This window comes from Hyperoodon ampullatus (assembly GCF_949752795.1).
Source record: "Hyperoodon ampullatus genome assembly, chromosome: 14".
In the NCBI taxonomy this organism is placed as follows: domain Eukaryota; kingdom Metazoa; phylum Chordata; class Mammalia; order Artiodactyla; family Ziphiidae; genus Hyperoodon; species Hyperoodon ampullatus.
In genome coordinates this window covers 37,903,927-37,930,200 of record NC_136927.1, presented here as the reverse complement: position 1 = coordinate 37,930,200, position 26,274 = coordinate 37,903,927, and the positions used below count along the sequence as shown (strand labels likewise).

The following is a 26,274-nucleotide window of genomic DNA, read 5'->3' as shown; positions in this document are numbered from 1 at the left end:
GCATCATTCTTGGAGTGTCCTCAGCAAAAGTCTCAGGATTAGCTTTGAATGGTGCTCATAAAGTCACGTGACCATCCCTGAACCCATTACAGAGACAAGAAGTAGACCATAACCACCCCAGCTCTGCCAGAAGTGGAGGTGGAGTCAGAGCCACCCAAGTCATGTGGACTGAACCATGAAGTGGTGGTTCCTCAGGGAAAATCAGGGTGCTGTTATCAATAGGTGAAAGAAATGTTTCTACAGTCTTGACCCTGGAGAACCTTAGTGAAACTTCACCCTAATTTCAGGGATCCTTCCCTAGGATCACTTTCTATGTAAAACTGACTTAAAGTCATAAGTTGAATAAAATAAGCCCCAAATGCACTTTTTCTACAGAATCACAGGACAGAACTACAAGGGACCTTAAATGCCATCTGCTCCTGGATCCTTAAGAACACTGGCATCCAGAGAGGGAACAGATTTGGATTCATATAAACCTAGTTTCAAATCTCACCCCCATCAGTTTTTTGCTGTGAGATTTTAGGCAAGTTAGTTCACCATTCTGAGCCCTAGTTTCTTCATCTGTAAAATGGAGGGAGTAAAACCTTCCCCACAGAGTAATTTTGAGACAAGAAGTACATAAAGTGCTAGATATAGTGCCTGATTACTATATCAAAATCAACCTCACCATCTCCAAAAACATCAGAAATATCATCATTTCCCAAAATCATATTGTTATTTAGAATTAAACGTCAAGGTAGGACCCAGGTCTCCAGATTCTGAGATCAGAATAAAAATTTTTAGGAATAAAAATTTTTTCCCTACTATTCATCAAATGTGCTAGTCTTGACACAATTCATTTAACTCAATATTGAATCCCAATCTATTCGTTGGGATTTTATAGATGGACTTTTTAAAACTAGGCATGAGCTTTTATTTCCAATATTTTATAATAAAAAATTTAAACATGCAGAAAAATTGAAAGAATTTTACTGAGAATACCCATGTACCCACCACCTAGGTTTTATAATTAACATTTTATAATACTTGGCTTTATCACTTACCTATCCATCCATCCATCCATCAACTTATCTTACTTTTTTATGTATTCCAAAGTAATTTCCAGACCTACAGATGAACTTTTATATAGTTTAGTACCAATTTTCAAAAGCAAAATATATGGAGCTACCTTCCCTTTTGTATATTGATACCTTGATAATCCCTTTAAAGTTATGTGAGGGGGAAGGTGAGAGACTATTGAATCATAAGTGCTTTTCTCTCTTTTTTCTAATGCATGGTCAACTCCGTTTATCTTTATTCAATCTGAGATGTCTTTGCAGTCTACTTGAATATAAACCTTACTTGATGGTTGGGGATTTTGTTGTTTTGTCCTCTCTGTAGAACTTAGAACAGTATCTGGCACATAATAGGTGTTTAACAAATATTTGCTGACTCACTTTTGTCAGTACCTGTACCACCCCCATTGTCCTAATTTACACCTTCTGTATAACTCACTTCCAAGGTGAAAAATAATGCAAACAATCCTTAAAATAAAAAGCTTCATATATTCCCTTTTGCTGAGAGACTCACAGTTTAAAAGGAGAGAGAAAACATTTCACATTAATATAAATGACCAAAGCATTTGCATTTCAACTGTCATGGACTACTTGTCACAGACAAAACAATTAGAAAATTCAAAAAATGAGCTTCCACTTAGCTGTTGATTCTCAAGGGTAGGGGCTAAAATTACATGGAAGTTCATTTATATTTTATAGCATTGCCCCTGGCTCAGAAAATACATTTTAATCTATTGAGAGTTCCAATCAAGTCAGAATAGCATTTAGGCCTTGAGAAAGGAAATTTCCAATAGAAATGCATTTGGCTAAAATGTTTCCTTTTCCTCTTTAAAAGCAAGTAGAAATGGTGCAATGAAAAGATTAGTGGCATTGAAGTCAGAGAGCCCTGTGGTCAAATCCTGGTTCCACCACTGATGAGCTTGGGCAAGTTAGTTAGCCTCTCTTGGGCTCAGTGTTCCCACCATTTAAAAGTAGTTAATGATACCTGAGTGGATTAAATGAAATAACTTAGGTAAGTCACTGCTGCTTAGCACATAGATAGGTGCAGAGCAAATAGTATTTCCCATCCCTTAAATAATCTGAGATGCACACATATAGTTATTCATCCAAAAAATATTTAAACAATAGATGACAAATAAAGGACTGCAGTCCTTGTTCCTTGTAGACATCTGACTAATTGCAGTTCTGGGAGGTTTGCAATGATTAACTTCTTATATATGTCTCCTCCCAGATCTACGAGATGATCCTGGTAAGACATGGCTATATGATTGTTGGAGACCCCATGGGTGGCAAGACCTGTGCTTATAAAGTGTTGGCTGCAGCTCTGGGTGATTTACACGAGGGTAAAACTCATATCCCTGGCTTCCAGGGAGGACAGGAGTCCCCACTCAGTTGACTGGCTCCATAGAGATGATGCCAGGCTGTTAACTTTACCATCCCTGATTTGTGACATTAGAGCCAGGAGTAGAACATGGCACACAGAGGTCTGCAGGCAGAGAATAAAGAGGGGGAGAGCTTCTAACGGGAGATTTTATGTGCATCACTAAAGCTGGAGGAATTTTCTCAAATGCTGAACAGTGGCTTCTCCAAAGGTTTCCCAATGAGAGGGAAACTCCTGCCACTTGCCTAAACAAAACTGTTCTAAAAGCAGATCATTGCATGGTTTCTTTTCTTTTTCTTTTTTTTCCTTCCATCCCTTCTTTCCCTCTCCTTTCCTTTTTTCTCCCTCCCATTCTCCGGCCCTCCCATCCACCCTGCCTCCCTCCTTCCCTCCCTCCTTTCCTTCTTTCCTTCCTTCAATTTAATGTAAAAGATAAGACCTCAGACTTTTGAATGAAACTCAGACCTTGAACAAATGACTAAACCTCTCTTTGCCTCTGTTTTCCCAGCTGTAAAATGGGATTGTTGTGATAATTAAATGAGATTATGCAGGTAAATAACCTAGCTCAACAAATAAAAGCCATGTTTATTGCCAGAGAAACAGTTTTGAAGTTTTTTTCTTTTATAAAACACAAGGCTGTGGTTTTGAAAAGCAGTGCCTTGCTGTGCTGTGTTTACAGGATCCCTTCCACTATGCTTCATTTTAATATTTCTTTCTAATAACATTGAGTTACTGCTGATGGAGTTACTGTGGAATTTTTGAGTTTTTTGTTTTGGGCACTAACTTGGCCTTAATAACTTGTTATTTAATAACTTGGGCATTTCAAACTTAAGTAATAATTTTGGCATTGAATATAATTTAGGAAACTAAATGAAGAGAAAGGAGGTTACTCCATTGTCTTTGCCTTAGAATTCTGCAGAAATTATTCTTTATTTAGTTCATGGCTCAGGCACTCCAGTTTTTCCTTACTTTGAAGGATCATGTAAAAGTGTGGTTATTTTCTGTTATTAAACACATACAGTGTGCCATCCATCAGCCTGTGTATTCTGGTTGGGTCCTGGTGCTCCATTTCTCAGGGGATACTTATTGGGCAGCTAAAGAAGAGGTTTCAGGGCTAAGCTAGCCCTTCAGATAGACAAAAGGAAAGTAACCATCATTTTCCAAAATCTTTTACCTGTCAGCTGTTTCCTCATCTCAAGTCAAAGCCAAGGTTCTAGGGTAGCCAGGTACATAAAGAGACCTGATTATATGGCATCTCTCTCCTTTACTGGCTGAGTTCTTTTAGGCCCAGGCAGACTTCTTTAGATCTGACTGGCACATTTGACTTGTTTAAAATGAGCCTCAGAAAACAATATGGTGAGAAACTAATAGCTGTAATAACCTAACAACTTAAGGCTTTGCCTATCCAGTTATCCCAATTTTTATAAAGACTGAGTACAAATTTTAAGGACTATCCTTGGATGGCATATTGCTAAAAGTTGTTTAGTCTTTTAGATGGCATTATTTCTTGTCCTAATGTTCTGGTGTCACCAGAACTTTTGTAACTTGTGTTGGACCTTCTTGCCCAGCCAACCAGATGGAGGAATTTGCTGTGGAGTATAAGATCATTAACCCCAAGGCTATCACCATGGGGCAGCTGTATGGGTGCTTTGACCAAGTGAGCCATGAGTGGACAGATGGTGTCCTTGCCAATGCTTTTCGGGAGCAAGCATCTACTTCGTCTGATGACCGCAAGTGGATTATATTTGATGGGCCAGTGGATGCTGTTTGGATTGAAAATATGAACACTGTTCTGGATGACAATAAAAAGGTACCTGTCTGATATCACTTCTACATGGATGTGCAATAAACTCTTTTACTGAAGTTAGTCATTGATCAAAACTATATAACAATGGAATATTACTCAGCCATAAAAAGAAATGAAATTGAGTTATTTGTAGTGAGGTGGATGGACCTAGAGTCTGTCATACAGAGTGAAGTAAGTCTGAAAGAGAAAAACAAATACTGTATGCTAACACATATATATGGAATCTAAAAAAAAAAAAAAAGGTCATGAAGAACCTAGGGGCAAGACGGGAATAAAGATGCAGACCTACTAGAGCATGGACTTGAGGATATGGGGAGGGGGAAGGGTAAGCTGGGACAAAGTGAGAGAGTGGTAGTGTATATATGTCCATATGTCCAAATGTAAAATAGATAGCTAGTGGGAAGCAGCCGCATAGCACAGGGAGATCAGCTCGGTGCTTTGTGACCGTCTGGAGGGGTGGGATAGGGAGGGTGTGAGGGAGAGAGACGCAAGAGGGAAGGGATGTGGGAACAGATGTATATGTATGACTGATTCACTTTGTTATAAAGCAGAAACTAATAAAAAAAAGTTTAATCAGGTCCCACTTGTTTAGTTTTGATTTTGTTTCCTTTGCCTTAGGAGACAAATCAAAAAAATATTGCTACGATTTATGTCAAAGAGTGTTCTGCCTATGTTTTCTTCTAGGAGTTTTATGGTTTATGGTCTTACATTTAGGTCTTTAATCCATTTTGAGTTTATTTTTTGTGTATGATGTGAGAAAATGTTCTGATTTTATTCTTTTACATATAGCCGTCCTATTGTCCCAGCACCACTTACTGAAGAGACTGTCTTTTCTCCATTATATATTCTTGCCTCCTTTGTCATAGATTAATTGACCATAAGTGTATGGGTTTATTTCTGGGCTCCCTATTCTGTTCAATGATCTATATTTCTGTTTTTGTACCAGCACCATACTGTCTTGATTACTGTAGCTTTGTAGTATAGTCTGAAGTCTGGGAGCATGATGCCTCCAGCTCTGTTCTTCTTTCTTAAGATTGCTTTGGCTATTAGGGGATCTTATGTGTTTACGTACAACTTTCAGAATTATTTGTTCTAGTTCTGTGAAAAATGCCTTTGATATTTTGATAAGGATTGCATTGAATCTGTAGATTACCTTGGGTAGCATGGTCATTTTAACAATATTAATTCTTCCAATCCATGAACACAGTATATCTTTCCATCTGTTTGTGTCGTTTTCAGTTTTTCATCAGTGTCTCGTAGTTTTCTGAATATAGGTCTCTTACTTCCTTATTTAGATTTATTCCTAGATATTTTCTTCTTTTTGATGCAATGTTAAATGGGATTCTTTCCTTAATTTCTCTTTATAATAGTTTGTTTTCGGTGTATAGAAGTGCAACCAACTTCTGCATATTAATTTTGAATCCTGCAATTTTACTGAATTTATTGGTGAACTGTAGTAGTTTTTTGGTGATGTCTTTAAGATTTTCTATATATAGTATCATGTCATCTGCAAGCACTGACAGTTTTACATCTCCTTTCCAATTTGGATTCCTTTTATTTCTTTTTCATGTCTGATTGCTGTGGCTAGGACTTTCAATACTATGTTGAATAAAAGTGCTGAGAGTGGGCATCTTTGTCTTGTTTCTGATCTTATAGGAAATGCTTTCAGCTTTTCACCATTGAGTATGATATTTGCTGTGGGCTTATCATATATGACCTTTATTATGTTGAGGTATGTTTCCTCTATACCCACTTTGTGGAGATTTTTTAAAATCATAAATGGATACTGTATATATTTTATCAAAAGCTTTTTTGCATCTATTGAGATGATCATATGGTTTTTATTCTTCAATTTGTTAATGTGATCACACTGATTGATTTGTGATATTGAAAAATCTTTGCATCCCTGGGATAAATCCCACTTAATCATGGTGTATGATCTTTTTAATGTATTGTTCAATTCAGTTTGCTGCTATTTTGTTGAGGGTTTTTGCATCTATGTTCATCAGTGATATTGGCCTGTAATTTTCTTTTTTTGTGATATCTTTGTCTGGTTTTGGTATCAGGGTAATGCTGGCATCATAGAATGAGTTAGAAAGTGTTCCTGCCTCTGCAATTTTTCAGAATAATTTGAGAAGGTAGGTTTTAACTCTTCCCTGAATGTTTGGTAGAATTCACCTGTGAAGCCCTCTGGTCCTAGACTTTCATTTGTTGGGAGTTTTTAAATTACTTATTCAATTTTATTACTGGTAATTGGTCTGTTCATATTTTCTTTTTCTTCATGGTTCAGTCTTGTACCTTTCTAAGAATTTGTCCATTTTTTTCGAGGTTGTCCATTTTATTGGTGTATAGTTGTTTATAGTAATCTCTACAATTACTTTGTATTTCTGTGGTGTTGATTATAAGTTCTCCTTTTTCATTTTTGACTTTATTGATTTGGGCTTTCTCTCTTTCTTTCTTGATGAATCTGGCTAAAGATTTAGATGACTGGCCTTAAATGACATTAGGCTAGATGGACCCAATAGACATGTATAGAACATTCCATCCAAAAGCAGCAGAATACACATTATTTTCAAGTGCATACAAAACATTCTCCAGGATAGATAACATGCTAGGCCACAAACAAACCTTGGTAAATTTAAGAAAATTGAAATCATATCAAGCATCTCTTCCAACCACAATGCTATGAGACTAGAAATCAGGTACAAGAAAAAAACTGCAAAAAGTACAAAGAGGCTAAACAATATGCTATTAAACAACCAATGGATAACTGAATAAATCAAAGAGGAAATCACAAAATACCTGGAGACAAATAAAAACAAACAACAATCCAAAATCTGTGGGACACAGCAAAAGCAGTTATAAGAGGGAAGTTTACGGTGATACAAACCTGAGCAACAAGAAAAATCTCAGGGCTTCCCTGGTGGCGCAGTGGTTGAGAGTCCGCCTGCCGATGCAGGGGACATCAGTTCATGCCCCGGTCCGGGAAGGTCCCACATGCCGCGGAGCGGCTGGGCCCGTGAGCCCTGGCCGCTGAGCCTGTGCGTCCGGAGCCTGTGCTCCATGATGGGAGAGGCCACAACAGTGAGAGGCCCGCATACCGCAAAAAAAAAAAAAAAAAAAGAAAAGAAAAATCTCAAATAAACGACCTAAGCTTATACCCGAAGAAACTAGGAAAAGAATAACGAAACACAAAGTTAGCAGAAGGAAAGAAATCTTAAAGATCAGAGCAGAAAGAAATGAAATAGAGACAAACAAACAAACAAAAAACCAATAGAAAAGATCAATGAAACTAAGAGCTGGTTCTTTGAAAAGCTAAGCAAAAATCAAGATTTGCATTTTTAGTGAGAATACCACAGAAGTGATGATGTATCCTCAGTGCATCATCAGTGGGTACATGATATTGATCTATCTTATTACTGGTGAAGGCTCTGGTCAAAATTAACTTTGTTCATAGTTATATTTCTCCACTGTTAATGTTACTATTTTTTCCTTTGTTATCAATAAGTACATTGGGGAAGATAATTTGAAACTATGCAGATATCCTATTTCTCCTCAAACTTTCATGCACTGGTTTTAACATTCATTGGTAGATCTTGCCTACAACAGTAATTATGGTGGCATTTCCTAATGTAAATTTTCTATTTATATTTATATTCCTTTTACAAATCAGAATTCTTCTGTAAAGAAAAACTGTTCTTCCATACTTATTTACTTATTTAATTATTTATTGATCAAAGTATGGACTCATGGATATTTATTTTATTCTATGGATTATAATCCAATGCTATAATTATTTATTTTGCTGTTCAAATGGTTTTTGCCATTGGGAGCACCTTCAGGTTGGTTCCTGTGTCCCTTCAGCATGTCTTTATCCTCAAATTACTAAAATCAGATATGAAAATGGGGACATTACTACTCATTGTACAGAAATAAAAAGGATTATAAGAGAATACTGTGAACAATTTTATGCCAACAAATTGGATTACTTAAATGAAATGGACAAATGCCTACCAAGACACAAAACCTACCAAGACTGCATCATGAAGAAATCTGAATAGACCAGTGACTAGTTTTGGTCAGTTATCAAAAAGCTCCCAACAAAGAAAAGACCTGGATCTGACGGCTTCACTGGTGAATTCAACCAACATTTAGAGAACTAATATCAATCCTTCTCAAACTTTTCCAAAATGTTTAAAAGAGAACACTTCCTCACTCATTCTATGAGGCCAGCATTACCCTGATACCAAAGCCAGACAAAGACACTACAAGAAAATTACAGACCAATATCCCTTATGAAGATTAATGCAAAAATTCCCCCCAAAATACCAGAAAACCAAATTAAGCAGCATATTAAAAGGATTATACACTGTGACCAGCTAAGATGTATTTCTGTAGTGCAACGATGGTTCAATGTATGAAAATTGATCAATGTGTGATACATGTCATACAATGTAATAGAACGAAGGGAAAAACACATTATCTCAATTAATGCAGAGAATCATTTGACAATATTCATGAAATCATGATAAACAACACTGAACAAAGTAAGAATAGAAGGATACTACCTCAACATAATAAAAGCCATATATGAAAAACCCACAGTGAACATTATACTCAATGTTGAAAGACTTAAAGCTTTTCAGCTAAGATAAAGAACAGGGAAAGGATGCTTGCTTTCACCACTTCTATTCAACATAGTATTGGAAGTACTAGCCAGAGTAATTAGGCAAGAAAAAGAAATTAAAATATATATCCACGGCTTCCCTGGTGGCGCAGTGGTTGAGCCTCTGCCTGCCGATGTAGGGGACATGGGTTCGTGTCCCGGGCTGGGAAGATCCCACATGCCGCAGAGCGGCTGGGCCCATGAGCCGTGGCTGCTGAGCCTGCGCGTCCGGAGCCTGTGCTCCTCAACGGGAGAGGCCACAACAGTGAGAGGCCCGCGTACTGCAAAAAAAAAAAAAAAAAAAAAATATATATATATATATATATATCTCCACATTAGAAAGGAAGAAGTAAAATTATCTGTTTGCAGATTATATGATCTAATACGTAGTAAATCCTAAAGATTTCATGCACACACACAAAAACTGTTATAAACAAATTCAGCAAAGTGGCAGGATACAAAATCAACACACAAAATCAGTGTATTTCTGTTGCATTTCTGTACACTGACAATGAACAATCTGAAATCTAAATTAAGAAAGCAATGCCACTTACAATAGCCTAACAAAGAATAAAATACATAGGAATTAACTTAACCAAGAAGGTGATAGACTTCTACAATGAAAACTACAAAACATTGCTGAAAGAAATTATAGAACACTTTAATAGAAAGGCATTCCAAGTTCATGTATTGGAAGACTAAACATTGTTAATATGTCAGTAGTACCCAAAATAATCTACAGATTCAGTGCAATTTCTATTAAAATCCCAATTACATTTTTGGCAGAAATATAAAAATCCATCCTAAAATTTATATGGAATTTCAAAGACCCTGAATAGCCAAAACAATCTTGAAAAAGAAACAGAAAGTTGGAGAACAAAGAGCACTTTCTGATTTCAAAACTTAATGCAAAGCTAAAATAATCAAAACAGTGCAGTACTCATACAGACAGATGTATAAACCAATGGAATGGAACAGAAAGTCTAGATATAAACCCTTACATGTATTGTCAAATGATTTTCCACAAGGATACCAAGACATTTCAATGGGGAAAGGACAGTCTTTTCAACAAATGGTGTCAGGAAACCTGGATATCCACTTACAAAAGAATGAAGTTGGACCCTTAATACCATCTACAAAGATTAACTCACAACAGATGAAAGACCTAAACATAAGAACTAAACCTATAAACTTTCTAGAAGACATAAGATGGAAAGCTATTTGGCAATGATTCCTTGGATATGACACCAAAGTCACAGGCAACAAAGGAAAAAAGACAAATACATCGCATGAAAATTGAAAACTTCTGTAAATCAAAAGACTCTAGCAACAGAATAAAAAGACAGCCCACAAGTGGGAGAAAATATTTACAAACCATATATATGATAAAGGATGAATACCCGGAATATATAGAGAACTCCTAAAATTTAACAACACAAAAACAAATAATATGATAAACAATAGGCAAAGGACTTAAATAGACATTTCTCCAAAGATACACAAATGGTTAATAACCACATGAAAAGATGCTCAGCATCACTAATTATTAGGAAAATGCAAATCAAAACCACAATGAGATACCACCTCATACCTATTAGGATGGATACTATCCAAACAACAAGAACAACAGCATCAACAACCAAAAGAACAAGTGTTGATAAGGGTGTAGAGAAATTGGAACCCTTGTGCACTGTTGATGGAAATGTAAAATGGTACAGTTGCTATGGAAAATAGTTTGTCGGATCCTCAGAATTAAAAATAGAATTACCAGATGACTTAGCACTTCTACTTTTGGTATATATACAAAGGAATTGAAAGTAGGGACATAAACAGATATTTGTACACCCATGTTCATAGCAGCATTATTCACAGTAGCCAAAGGTGGAAGCAACCCAAGTGTCCATCAACCAATGAATGGATAAATAAATCTAGTATATACATATGGTAAAATATTATTCAGCCTTAAAAAATGAAGGAAATTCTGGGGAGTTCCCTAGTGGTCTAGTGGTTAGTATTTGGCACTTTCACTGCCGTGGCCTGGGTTCAATCCCTGGTTGAGGAACAGAGATCCCACAAGCCGCATGGTGCGGCCAAAATAAAAAAAAGAAAGAAATTCTGATACATGCTGCAACATGGATGAACCTTAAGGACATTATGCTAAGAGAAATAAGCCAGTCAGAAAAAGACTATATGATGTCACCTCTAAGACATATCTAGGTTAGTCAAATTTATAAAGACAGAAAGTAGAATGCTGTTTGCCAGGCCGTTGGGGAGAGGGTAATGAATTAATGTTTCATGGATACAGAGTTTCAGCTTTGCAAGACAAAAATAGTGCTGGATATGAATAGTGGTGATGGTTGCACAACAACATGAATGTATTTAATACCACTGAACTTTAAAATGGTTAAGATGGTAATTTTTATGTTATGCATATCTTACCACAGTTAAAAAAAATTTTTTTTAATGTATGTGGATAAAGGATCTGGCAGGTGATGCCACTCAACCAGTATCAATCCTCTTCCCAGGCCCCTCACAGACAAAACTGCCCAATTCATATCTATTGCACTCTGCAGCTTTTCCTGAGATTCCTTTTCTTGCTTTTAGATGAAATCAGGGAAATAGAAGAGAAGGAAAGTGAATTATTTGAAAGCCTGACAAGCCAACAGATCTTCCTCTGGCTGCAAGGTCTGTTCCTTTTTGCCTTGGTGTGGACCGTGGCCAGCACCATCAATGCAGACAGCAGAAAGAAATTTGATCTGTTTTTCCGCAACCTCATCATGGGTATGGATAATAACAACCCAAGACCCAAAAGCGTCAAACTCACCAAAAACAACATCTTTCCAGAAAGAGGTAACTTAATACCTGTTTGTTTTGTCTTACTATAGTGGTTTGGAGCATATGTTCCAAACCCAACCAAAATGTGTGGCCCATGTGAGGCCTTTACAAAAGTCAGGAAAGATTTTGTAGCTTGCCTGAGAGGGTTCACTTCTTCAGAGCTGGCCCCTGTATGTAGAGATGGGTGACCCTGAAGTCAGGGTCTTATGGGTTATTTTAACTACTAATTTTTAGTTTAGAAAAAGTCGATATAACTTTTTTTTAATTACCCATAATCTCATCACTCTAACAGGCCCCAGGGAACAGCATGAGAAATATAGCCACTTTTTTTTCTTACGCCCTTCTAGTCCTGTTCTATGTGTATACATGTCATATCATGGTGATTATGGTATTAACATTTCCTTTAATTTTTTCATTGTAATCTAATATTATATTAAAATATTTATAATTTTGCTACATACATTATCTTCAGAATGATTACTTTAATGATGTATTAATATTCTTATATGTGTGACATCATTCATAAAAAGATTGAAAGATGTTTGTTTTCTTTTAAGTAGCTTTTACTGCTTTTTTTCTTACCACCCAAGTAATACATTACATCAAATTTAGAAAATACAGAGAAAGGAATAGAAGAAAATAAGTATCAATGGTAATCCCACTATCCAGAAATGATCACTTTTTATATTTTTTCTTCCAGTTTTTTTTCTGTATTTCTATAGCAAAAATGGGGATCATACTATATATACATTCCAAATAGTTTTACATTTTTTTAATTATGAAAAAGTATATGATGGGCCCATGAGGGAACTCCCTGGGGTGATGGTAATGTTGTATATGTTGAGAGAGATTTGGGTTACACAAATACGTGCAATTCTCAAAACTCAGTGAATGAACACAAGACTTGTGCATTTCATTGTATGCAAATTTTTTAGCAAATGAAAAAATATAAATATTGAACAGTTAATGATATACATGCCGAAGTATTTATGAGGAAGTGTATATATTTTCTTTGAAATGTGTCAAAAAATAAGATGCCTTAATGGATGGATAGAGGGATGAAGAGGTATGTGATAAAACAAGTGAAAAACTAATGGTAAAATCTAAGAGATGGGTATACAAATGTTCACTGTACGGGGTTTTCAGTGTTTCTTTATGTTTGAAACTTTACATAATAATTTTAAAAAATGAATGAGCAAGTAGTTGCCATTGTCCCCCTAAACACACACTTCCCCCAGCACACCTGGTACACTTCAAATATGTGATACATGGTTATCTGTCAGATGAACTGCATGGAGGCCCTGTACCAATCCCCTTGTTAGATGGTAGTACATCCATTCTTTTTTTTTTGCGGCACGTGGGCCTCTCACTGTTGTGGCCTCTCCCGCTGTGGAGCACAGGCTCCGGACGCGCAGGCTCAGCGGCCATGACCCATGGGCCCAGCCGCTCCGCGTTATGTGGGATCCTCCCAGACCGGGGCACGAACCCGTGTCCCCTGCATCGGCAGGCGGACTCTCAACCACTGCACCACCAGGGAAGCCCCATTCTTTTTTTCGTTTTTCTCTGTTTTTTTTTTTTTTTTTTTTTTTTTTTTTTTTTTTTGTGGTACGCGGGCCTCTCACCGCTGTGGCCTCTCCCGTTGCGGAGCACAGGCTGCGGACGCGCAGGCTCAGCGGCCATGGCTCACGGGCCCAGCCGCTCCGCGGCATGTGGGATCCTCCCGGACTGGGGCACGAACCCGCGTCCCCTGCATCGGCAGGCGGACTCCCAACCACTGCGCCACCAGGCAAGCCCCTCTCTGTTTTTTTAATTCAGAAGATTTTCTATTTTTCTTTTATTTTTATTTATTTATTTATTTTTTGCGGTACGCGGGCCTCTCACTGTTGTGGCCTCTCCTGTTGCGGAGCACAGGCTCCAGACGCGCAGGCTCAGTGGCCATGGCTCACGGGTCCAGCTGCTCCACGGCATGTGGGATCTTCCCGGACTGGGGCACGAACCCATGTCCCCTGCATCGGCAGGCAGACTCTCAACCACTGCACCACCAGGGAAGCCCTAATTTTTGTCATTTTTATTACAGTGTGTCCTGGTGTGTTCCTCATCGGGTTCATCCTGTATGGGACTCTCCGCACCTCCTGGACTTGGTGACTGTGTCCTTTCCCATGTTAGGGAAGTTTTCAGCTATTATGTTTTCAAGTATGTTCTCAGCCCCTTTCACTCTCTCTCTTCTCTTTCTGGGACCCCTATAATGTGAATATTAGTGTTCTAAATAGTGTCCCAGAGGTCTCATTTCTTTCTTTTTTTTTTTTGCCATACGCATGTCTCTCACCGTCGTGGCCTCTCCCATTGCGGAGCACAGGCTCCGGACGCATAGGCCCAGCGGCCACGGCTCACGGGCCCAGCAGCTCCGCAGTATGTGGGATCCTCCCGGACCAGGACGCGAACCCAGGTCCCCTGCATCGGCAGGCGGACTCCCAACCACTGCGCCACCAGGGAGGCCCTGTTCTCATTTCTTTTCATTCTTTTTTCTTTTTTCTGTTCAGCAACAGTGATTTCCACTACTTTGTCTTCCAGCTCACTGATCCGTTCCTCTGTATCATTTAGTCTACTCTTGATTCCTTCTAACGTATTTTTTCATTTCATTTATTATATTCTTCATCTCTCTTTGGTTGTTCTTTATATATTCTAACTCTTTGTTAAAAACTTCTAACTTCTCACTCTGTGCATCCATTCTTCTCCCAAGTTCTTTCATCATCTTTACAATCATTATCTGAACTCTTTCTTAGGTAGATTGCCTATCTCCACATCACTTAGTTTTCTTCTGGGGTTTTATCTTGTTCCTTCATCTGGAACATGTTCCTCTGCTGCCTCATTTTGTCTGAGTTGCTATTTGTATTTTTATGTATGTGGTAGGTTAGTCACATTTCTCGACTTGGAGAAGTAGCCTTCCTTAGGAGATATCCTGTGTGTCCCAGCAGTACACTCCCCTGTTGTCATCCAAACTGTGTGCTCTAGGGCTTCCCTCTAAGAGTGTTGCTTGGGTACTTCAGTTATGGTGGGCTATGTGGGCAGTCTGGTACACTTGGTTGGTCCCTAGCCCAGTAGGTTGCCAGGCCCTGCCTTGTGCAGATGCTGCTGGCTACTGGTTAGCAGGGCCTGGTCACAAGGCACTGATTGCAGGGTCCCTGGGGCTAGTGCTGGCTCACTGGTGCATGGTGTCAAGGTCCAGAAAACTTTGGGGCTGTTGATTCCCCCCACTGGTGGGTGAAGCCAGGTTCTAGGGTTAGTTCTGGACTACTGTCAGGCAGAGCCAGGTCTTGGAGTCTGGCTGTAGAGCCCAGGGATCCCAGAGCTGGTGTCAGATCCCTGGTGGGGCAGGGCAGTTCCTGACAGTTAGCTGTGAGGTCCATGGTGTCCCAAAGCTTGTGTTGGCCTGCCACTGGGCAGGACCAGGGCCCAGCTGGTCCCAGGGTAGGATCTGGCCTGTTGTGGGAAGACAGGGTCTGTGAGACTGTGGTTTTCTTGCATGTGGTGTTTGCCCCGTGATGGGTGAGGCTGGTCTTGAGGCTAGTGCAGGTCTCCTGGAGGGCCAGGCCAGTGCCTGTCCACTGGTGGGTAGAGCTGGGTCTTGACCCTCTGGTGGGCAGGGCTGTGTCTAGAGGCATGTCTAGAGGGGCCGTGAGCTCAGGAAGTCTTTAGTAAGCCTGTCTGCTGATGGGTGGAGCTGTGTCTCTACCCAGTTAGTTCTGGCCTGAGGCAGCCCAGCACTGGTGCCTACAGTCTATTGGGTGGGGCCAGGTCTTGCTAATGAGGTAGAGGTAGGATCCCACTATGGTTGCTGACAGCAGCATTGTCTACATGGTACAAAGCTCCCAAATATGGCTGCTGCCAGTGTCTATGTCCCCAAGGTAAGCCACTGCTGCACTGTCCCCCCACCCCCCGGCCTCTCTGCAAGACTCTCCAAGACCAGCAGGTAGGTCTGGCCCAGGCTCCTATCAAATTACTGCTTTTGCCCTGAGTCCCAATGCATGGGATATTGTGTGTGTGCCTTTTAAGAGTGAAGTCTCTATTTCCTGCAGTCCTTTGGGACTCCCAAAATGAAGCCCCACTGACCTTCAGAGCCAAATACTCTGGGGGTGGGGGGTCATCCCAGGCTGGGGAGCCCGATTTGGGGCTCCGAACTCTTGCTCCTGTGGGAGAACCTCTGCACTATAATTATTCTCCAGTTTCTGGGTCACCCTCACCCCACAGGTATGGGACTTGATTATATTGCCAGTCCATCCCTCCTACCTGTCTCATTGTGGTTCCTTCTTCATGTCTTTAGTTGTAGAAGATCTTTTCTTGTAGGTTTCAGTCTTTTTCAAAGATAGTTGTTCTGCAGATAGTTGTAATTTGTGTGTGCTTGTGAGAATTGAATTCTTTCTATTCTTCCATCTTGCCAATCCCCACGTTTCTTCTCTTTTTAAAAAATGTTTAATAGACTTTAATTTTAGAGCAGTTTTGGTTTATAGAAAAATTGAGCAGAAAGTACAGAGTTCTTTCTAGTTTAACTGCATTCTAGTCTGAGAGTATACACTGTGTGATTTCTATTCATTAAAAATTTTTAAGATGTGTTTTATGGCCCAGAATATGGTCTATCTTGGTGAATGGTCCATGTGAGCTTGAGAAGAGTATATTCTACTCTTGTTAGATGAAGTAATCTATAGATGTCAGTCAGTTCCAGTTGACTGATGATGATACTGCTTAGTTTAACTATATCCTTAATCATTTTCTGCCAGCTACCTGTCAATTACTGAGAGGGGGGTATTGAAGTCTCCAACTGTTATAGTGGATTTTTCTGTTTCTCCTTGTAGTTCTGTCAGTTTTACCTCAGGTATATTGATGTTCTGTTCACGTTTGAAGTTTGAAAATAGTATCTAATTTAAATTTCTTCTCCTTTTAATTAGAGTGAGATTGACTTTTATATATCTATAGTGGTTGTTTTTCACAGGTTTTTTTTTTAATAGATTTAATTAACTAATTTATTTATTTATTTTTGGCTGTGTTGAGTCTTCATTGCTGTGCATGGGCTTTCTCTAGTTGTGGCGAGCAGGGACTACTCTTCATTGATGTGTGCAGGCTTCTCATTGCGATGGCTGCTCTTGTTGCGGAGCACGGGCTCTAGGCGCGTGGGCTCCAGTAGTTGTGGCTTGCAGGCTCTAGAGCGCAGGCTCAGTAGTTGTGGTGCACAGGCTTAGTTGCTCCACAGCATGTGGGATCTTCCCGGACCAGGGCTTGAACCCGTGTCCCCTGCATTGGCAGGTGGATTTTAACCACTGCCCCACCAGGGACATCCTTTTCACAGGTTCTTATTGGCCTGTTGATGTTCATTTTTGTAATGTTCTATCATAGTTTTATTTTTAACAGACTATGTCTAGATATAGGTATTCTTTTGTTTATTTTTCCTAGAACATGATGAGTCCTTTCAGTCATCAAGGGAAAGTTTTAGTCTCTGGTTTCCGTATCTATCATCTCCTCTGTCCTTATTTTTGTGTTTTTGCATTTTTTATACCGATTTTTCATTTTAATATGATTCACCCACAACTTCAATTATGCCTTTACTACCTTGAGTGATTTTAATTCTGCTGTGTGTCTTTTGTTTCCTCACTATCCTTTCTTAGTGTATGATTAAAAGCACAGGCCATGAAGTCAAATTGTCAGAGCTTGAATCCTGGCTCCAGTATTTACTAGTTGGGTGACTTTGAGCAAGTTCCCTAATATCGCTCAGTTTCCTCAATTATGAAATGAGAGCAATGATAATACTATGCATTCATGGTGTTCTTATAAGAATTAAACAGGTTAACACATGTAAAAGCATTTAGAATAAAGCATAGTACACGGGAAGTGTTAAATAAATATTAACAACTTTTATTGCTGTTCTTCTCCTCATCATCATCTCTGTTAGCTCATTCATCTCCCTTTTTTAATCTCATTTTGCCTTTTCATCTAAGCCTATTTTTTCCTTATGGCTTTCTGTTCCTATTTCGTGGAAAAATTATGTCTTTTGGCACCTATTTCGGATATCAAACAGTTTTCTGAAATTTGGTTGTGAGTCCTGCATTAAACAAGGTTCAGAGGTATACTCTTCAATTTTAATCTCCATATTATATTCCTTTACATTGCAACATTTTTTCACAGGTTCCATGTGTTATTGTCTGCTTCCCCATGCTTCAGGATCAACCTCTTCATGCTCTGTGTCAGCAAGTTGGTACATGAAGTACCCTTGACCCCATTCTTGGTTCACTTGTGGCAACATCTTTCCTTTCCTTCTGTAGCTGAGCTAATTATGAGCACAGCTTCCAAGTTCCCTACAGCATCTCCTGCCTACTGTAATGGGCTCGTCTCCTTCCTCCATGTCCTATTCAACTGATGCAGTATTAAAAAGACCCCATAATTTCCAGCGTGTACTGCAGACTAGTTTCTTCATATACCTTCTTTTGCAACAACTACTCTTCTTAAAAGTAGGTTTGGTTCTGAAAAAGCTGTTTGTAAGAGCAAAATGACACCTTACAAGTGACCAATGTGAACATATCCATTGCAAGTTAAGCTTTACTTTTGTCTCCATTGTAATCATACATCTCTCTTTTTGCTGGTTTTCAAAACTCTCCACTACTTTTGGACATGATAAGGGTAAATGGTATTCATAAACCCCCTTAAAAAAAACCCAAATGCTGTAAACTCTAGAGTCAGGAACAATGGGATGGCCAAGATCCAAAGACCACATGTGATCAACTAATGCCATCTGTTGGAAGCAGCCTTTTTATTTGTTTCATCTGTGAACATTCTAAAAAAGGACATTTTTGAACTGAGGAGCGACTGTGGTTCTTTACCTTGGAAGACCATACCTCACTGAATTTAAAGTGCCACGACTATCTCCTTCCTCATTGTGGTCTGGGACCCTGCCACCCCTATCAGCTGTAGAAAGATGGCCTGGCAAGGCAAGGATGAGAAAACAATGAGACAGTTCTTCCAGTTCTCCCAGAGTAGTACCTGGCAGGGCAAAGCAACAGCTGCCTAATTTTCTATGTGGGATGTCACCTGCATCTCTGCATCTCTGTATCTGGGGGTGGGGGGAGGGGGAACTAGGCGTATACCCAGTGGGCCTGTTGCTCTTTCTCATGCAGTCTCTTGAGGTAAAATTTCTCAGTCCAACTCATCTACTATTTAGTTAGAGGAGATTCTGCCTAGGTTCTTTTAGTCTTTGTTTTCAGTGACATTATTCCATTCCTTTCTCTTGTGCCTTCCTAAATATTTTACAATAGGAAATTACAAAGCTCCTAGAACCCATTTGAATCCAAAGATGTGTTTTAATTGCCAAGTGTGAATTCGTTCTAATATAACAGCTTTATTGAGGTATAATTTACATATCATAAAATTCATTCATTTAAGTGAGCAAATCAGTGGGTTTTAGCAAATTTGCCTAGTTGTGCAACTGTCTAATCCAATTTTAGAATATTGGAACATTAAAACAAATTTAGAACATTGATCACCCCAGTAAGATCCTTCATGCCCATTTTCAATGAATCCCTGTTCCCATCCTCAGCCCCAGGCAACCATTCATCTGCTCTCTATAGATTTGCCTTTTCTGGACATTTCAAATGCATGGAATCATGTAGTATGTGGCCTCTTGATCTGGCTTTGATTTTACTTTCTTATTACCATCTTAAAAAGCTTAAAATGTCTTTCTGGCCTTTCCACAGGGTTTAAAATTCTCATGGTGAGAGCTCCAGGGAGGCCTTCTCTGACCTCAGGGGATGTTGTTTTCTGGGCTTTTCATGATCTAGGAGCCTTGGGGCACATGGATCTCTCAAATAAGTGCTGAAGGAACTGTGTTGGGGAATGCACACTAAGGAAAGCCAGCAGTCCTTTGGGGAATTCCCTCAAGGTTGGGTTAACATCATCTAACATTGATCTTTATTTGTCCAGAAGTGCTAAATTTCCCTTTATTCTTTTGTTTGTTTTTTCATTTTTTTAAAGTCTTTATTGAATTTGTTACAATATTGCTTCTGTTTTATGTTTTGGTTTTTTGGCCATGAGGCATGTGGGATCTTAGCCCCCTGACCAGGGATCGAACCCGTACTCCCTGCGTTTGAAGGTGAAGTCTTAACCACTGGACTGCCAGGGAAGTCCCCCATTGTGTGCCTTTTGAAAACCCACTCACCTCTCTGTTGAAGTTTATCTTGTTCTCCCAAGTGAAGGCGAGGAAAACAGCTGGGGGTGGTCAGAGGTGATAGAACTAATTTGTCTTCCTGGATTTCTACTACTATTCTCCCCATTCCACCCCTGCACTTGCATCAGAGTTTGAGTTAAAATCACAGTGCGGAGCGAACAGGAGCACTACTCTGATGAGGACCAAACAGACCTAGAGCTAAATGTTCTCAAGTGCCTCTCTGTGTGCCCACAGCTATGCTAAATGTCTGACACATATATCTCATTCACCTTCCACAGGGATTCTCTAAGTTTTATATAAAATCAGGCCCATTTTACAGATATGCAAATGGTAACCTTGGCCAAGATCACACAGCAGTAAATCCACTTTTACTCAGTTGGACCTTTTCTCTTTGGCCAAAATGTTCCTGTATCAAGCCACAAATTAACTCTAGCTAATAACATCAGCAAGAGAAGGGGATAAATGCTTTTCTGAATCATGCTTTTTCTATCTCTTTTTTTATTATAAAAACAATTTAATTCTATTAAATAAAAATGATCAAAAATATTTTTGTTCATACCACACTATCACAAGTATTTCAGTTTTCAAAATATCTTTCTCTATCTTGTCCATCTGCTTTCATCTCTTTATATAGTTGCCGTAATGGTATATATTCCATTATTTTTTTTTTTTTTTTTTTCTGCGGTACGCAGGCCTCTCACTGCTGGGGCTCTCCCGTTGCGGAGCACAGGCTCCAGACACGCAGGCTCAGCGGCCACGGCTCACGGGCCCAGCTGCTCCGCGTCATGTGGGATCCTCCCAGACCAGGGCATGAACCCGTGTCCCCTGCATCGGCAGGCGAACTCCCAACCACTGCACCACCAGGGAAGCCCTATATGTTCCATTTTTTATCCTTCTATTTTATCTGTCATTGTTTCTTGAATGTATTTTTCTATATTAATACTTAGATTTTGTAGCTATCATTTTTAAGTATTTAATAGATAATTTATTTTAAAACTTCATGTTTTAGTTTTCTATTTTACTTAAGTATTAATTGGGTATATATCTCATTATCTTCCTATTAGTTCTAGATAATGTGAATTCTCTTCTTAAGATCACTTCATCTCTCTAGAATGTGCATCTACATCATTGCCCCTAGTTCTCTCTTTTTTTTAATATATTTATTTTATTTATTTATTTATTTTGGATCTGTTGGGTCTTCGTTGCTGCACGCCGGCTTTCCCCAGTTGCGGCAAGTGGGGGCTACTCTTCGCTGCGGTGCGCAGGCCTCTCGTTGCAGTAGTTTCTCTTGTTGCAGAGCACGGGCTCTAGGTGTATGGGCTTCAGTAGTTGCAGCACGCAGGCTCAGTAGTTGTGGCACACGGGCTCTAAAGCGCAGGCTCAGTAGCTGTGGCGCACGGGCTTAGTTGCTCCGCAGCATGTGGGATCTTCCCGGACCAGGGCTCGAACCCGTGTCCCCTGCATTGGCTGGCAGATTCTTAACCACTGCGCCATCAGGGAAGTCCCTCTCTTTTTTTTAATTGAAGTATAGTTGATTTACACTGCTTCAGGTGTACAGCAAAGTGATTCAGTTATATATATATATATATAAATATATTTATATAAACACACATATATATGCATATGGCTATTCTTTTTCAGATTCTTTTCCATTACAGGTTTTTACAAGATACTGAATATAGTTCCCTGTGCTATACAGTAGGTCCTTGTTGTTTATCTAGTTTATATATAGAAGCGTGTATCTGTTAATCCCAAATTCTTAATTTATCCCCCCCCCTCCTTTCCCCTTTGGTAACCATAAGTTTGTTTTCTATGTCTGTGCATCTATTTCTGTTTTGTAAATAATGTAATTATCATTTTAATGACTGCAAAATATTCCATTCATTTTATAAGACATAATTTTGACTGGTCTTCTAATGTGGGACATGTAAATTATTTTCAAATTTTTGTTATCACAGATGGTGCTGTATACTCATGTATTGAGATTATTTTCATTATGAATTATTTCCTTATGATAAATTCCCAGAATGTGATTTCTGACTTGGACTAGAGACATTTTTGTAGCTCTGTAAGCATAGTGCCAGATTGCTTTCTAAAAGTGTTGTACCAGATTGACTTCTAGGTAGAGCTGCACAGTGACGTAGGATAATAGAAACTCTCTCCTATAATACATAATGATATGAACAATAACAACAGTTTAAGCCTAAAAATTTCCCAGTTACAGCATGATTCTTTAAACATTGAGAAGTAGAGGATAAGGAGAGAAACAAAAGATCCTGCATGTTGTATCTCTCAACCCAGAACCCACAACCCCACTGTCCTTCTAAAAGTGATGCTGAGAGGAAAGGGAGTGAGTTGACAAAATTCTGAGAGTTCTCACTGGTAATCACCAGTGTGGAAAAAGCAGATGGCAGTGGTGACTGGGCAGCTGCAAAAAAAATCTCTAAGAGAAACCTTTGAGCATGAAACCCCTCCATAATTTGGTAGAACCTTATTAGGAGTGGGAGAAACTACCAGGGTTTGCATCTTCCAGAGCTCCATGCTGAGTGGGGGATGTGAGCTGAATTTTTCAGGAGTGAATCATGTCTCTAACTGGGGTGGGAGTGGGATGGACCCATGGTTCTGGAAAATTGGCCAAATTTTAGAAAGAGAGTGCAAAGCCCAGGTTTCCTGGCAAAGGCAACTGAGTATTTCCTTTTACCCAACCCCTGTACCCTCAGGCTACAGAAAAGAAATACACACAAATCCACACACCAGTCCTTGAATTGTGGCCAAGAAAGTGAGGGAAATAAACTCACCCTAGATAATGGTGGGGAAAATGTCAAGATTTTACCTGATTATATCAGAGTAAGAACATCAGAAAGAAAGAGACAGAGACAGAGAATGAGAATCTAAAAGAAAAACATGACCTAAGAAACATAAATTGTTTGTGTTGCAAGAACTTAGTAATAATATAAATTTAATTTTTAAAATTTATAGATGAACAATGTGCTACTGGCAAAGGGATAGATATATAGATCAATGGAATAGAATTGAGAGTCCAGAGATAAGCCCCTCATATTTATAGTGACTTGATTTTTGACAAGGGTACCAAGATAATTTTATGGAAAAAGAATAATCCTTTCAACACATGGTTCTGGAATAAATGAATATACACATGTAAAATAATGAATTTGGACCTCTACTCTACACCATGGTCAAAAATTAACTCAAAATGGATCAAAGATCTAAATTCAAAAGTTAAAATTATGAAAGCTTAGAAGAAAACATAGGTGCAAATGTTCATGACCTTGGACTAGGCAGCAATGCCTTAGGACACCAAAAGCACAAGCAACAAAAGAAAAAATCGTTAAACTGAACTTCATCAAAATTTAAAACTTTTGTGCTTCATAGGACAACATCAAGAAAGTGAAAAGACAACTCACAGAATGGGTGAAAATTTTTTTGCAAATCATATATCTGATAAGGGACTTGTATACAGAATGTATAAAGAAGTATTATAATTCAATGATAAAAAGATAAATAACACAATTTTTAAATGGGCAAAGTAACTGAATAGACATTTCTCCAAAGAAGATATATAAAGGGCCAATAAGCACATGACAAGAACTCAGCATTACTAGCATTATTAGCCATCAGGAAAATGCAAATCAAAAACATGAGATACGGGGCTTCCCTGGTGGCGCAGTGGTTGAGAGTCTGCCTGCCAATGCAGGGGACACGGGATCGAGCCCTGGTCTGGGAGGATCCCACATGCCGCGGAGCAACTGGGCCCGTGAGCCACAACTACTGAGCCTGCGCGTCTGGAGCCTGTGCTCCACAACAAGAGAGGCCGCGACAGTGAGAGGCCCGCGCACCGCCATGAAGAGTGGCCCCCGCTCGCTGCAACTAGAGAAAGCCCACACACAGAAATGAAACCCCAACACAGCCCAAAAAATTAATTAATTAATTAATTTAAAAAAAAAAAGAACAAGATACAAACTCACAACTACAATGAGAATAATAAAAAAGATGGAAAACAACAAGTGTTGGTGAGAATGTGGGAAAATTGGAATGCCCACATGTTATAATGGAAATGTAAAATAGTACAGCAACTTTGGAAAACAGCATTTGGCAGTTCCTCAAAAGTTAAACATAGAGTTACCATATGACCAAGCAATTCCACTCCTAGATATATTCCCAAGAGAAATAAAAACAGATGTCCACACAAAGACTTGTACACAAATGTTCATAACAGCATAATTCATAATGACCAAAAAGTGGAAACAATCCAAATGTCCATCAACTGATGAATGAATAAATAAAATATAGTATATCCATCCAATTAAACATTATTCAACAATAAGAAGAAATGAAGTAATAATACATGATACAACGTGGATAAACCTTAAAAACATTATGATGAGTAAAAGAAGCCAATCACAAAAGAACATCTATTGGATGACTTCAATTATATGAAATGTCCAGAATAGCAAATCTATAGAGACAGAAAGTACATTAGTGGTTGCCTAGTGTTGTGGGCAAGCAGGGAGATGAGGGACGAGAAGAGGATTTGGGAGGTGACAGCTAAGAGGTATGAGGTTTCTTTTTGGTGCAATGAAATGTTCTAAAATTGATTATGGTAATGACTGTACAACTCTGTGAATATTAGTATATTCATACATACATGTATTTTTAGTAAACGATTGAATTGTACATTGAAATGGGTGAATTATATCATGTGTGAATTATATCTTAATAAATCTGTCATTTTCAAGTTTGTAGATGAGGTGATAAAACCACAGAATCAGAGAAAAAGAGGGGTTGAGAAACCAAAGAAACAAATTGAGAGCTAAACAATGCTATTAATGATCTAATAAATTAGAACCAGCAAGCAATAAAGCATACAAGTCTAGACAGCTAATAAATGGCTTAGAGGAAAGGTTTCAGATAACTACACTTGCTACAGAAGATGAAGTCTAAGAGGAATTATAAAGAATATGATTGATATGGAGACCAAACAGTGCTAATTCCTTTAGTAGGTAACCCAATAAATAGCGTAGACAATATATACTAAGATATAAATGCAGAAATTTTTCCTAAAATGAAGAACTGCTTCTGTAAATTGTAAGAGTATGCTGTATTCCAAGAAAAACTGATACAGAATAATTCACCAAAAGAAATAATATGATTAAATTATTGGACTTCCAGGATAAAAGAGATTCCATCATGCATCTGTATAGCAAAGAAAAATCAATAAAAGTGGAAATATCTGATGGGCCTCAAACTTCTACACAGCAACCTAGAATGCAAGAAAACACACTGGAAAAATGGTCTGCAACATTCTGAAGGAAAGAAAATGTGACATAAGAATACTACTCTCGGGCTTTCCTGGTGGCGCAGTGGTTGAGAGTCCACCTGCCGATGCAGGGGACACGGGTTCGTGCCCCGGTCCAGGAAGATCCCACATGCCGTGGAGCGTCTAGGCCCGTGAGCCATGGCCACTGAGCCTGCGCGTCCGGAGCCTGTGCTCCGCAACTGGAGAGGCCACAACAGTGAGAGGCCCGCGTACCGCAAAAAAAAAAAAAGTTTTCCTCACAAGAAAAACAATTCTATGTATGGTGACAGATTTTATAAGAATAGAATCATTTGATATTATATGCATTATATATTACATATACAATCTTTATTAATATAATTTTATAATGTGATCAGTTCACTGTATATATAAATATTGAATCATTATATTTTATACCTGAAATTAATATAATGTTATTTGTCAATTATACCTCAACTGAATAAAAAAAAAAAAGAAACCACTTTTAGGAACCAATATCTCTTGTAGTGAATAATGATTATCTGAAGTTCAGCAGGTGCTTCAGTTTCATTTTAGTCTCCTTTTCTTCTAATTTAAGTAAAATTAGATTTAATGTTTTTATTTTTAATAGTATAATATATAAAAATATAATTATATTTTATGTTGTATTAATATAAATCATATATATATACATAGTGTATGATATATAATATCAAATGATCCTATTCTAATAAAATCCTTTCTTTCATCTACCTATACTTCCATCTTTAATATGTTTGTGTGCCTTGAGAGAGTACTGGAAGGGTTGCCATCAAAAGTTACCTCTAGGGCTTCCCTGGTGGCTCAGTGGTTGAGAGTCTGCCTGCTGATGCAGGGGACGCAGGTTCGTACCCCGGTCCGGGAGAATCCCACATGCCACGGAGCTGCTAAGCCCGTGAGCCATGGCCACTGAGCCTGCGTGTCCGGAGCCTGTGCTCCGCAGCGGGAGAGGCCACAACAGTGAGAGGCCCGCATACCGCAAAAAAAAA

At 38.8% G+C, this 26,274-nt stretch overlaps 1 protein-coding gene across 1 annotated transcript in view; it reads left to right on the top strand.

Moving 5' to 3' along the window:
* DNAH3 (dynein axonemal heavy chain 3) overlaps positions 1-26,274 on the top strand; it is a gene marked incomplete at both ends in the record, with an annotated part of 180,411 nt that overhangs the window by 91,794 nt on the left and 62,343 nt on the right. The window contains 3 exon segments of the mRNA XM_079719035.1: positions 2,287-2,398; positions 4,005-4,246; positions 11,483-11,759. Of these exon segments, the coding sequence (XP_079575161.1) occupies positions 2,287-2,398; positions 4,005-4,246; positions 11,483-11,759 (631 nt within the window).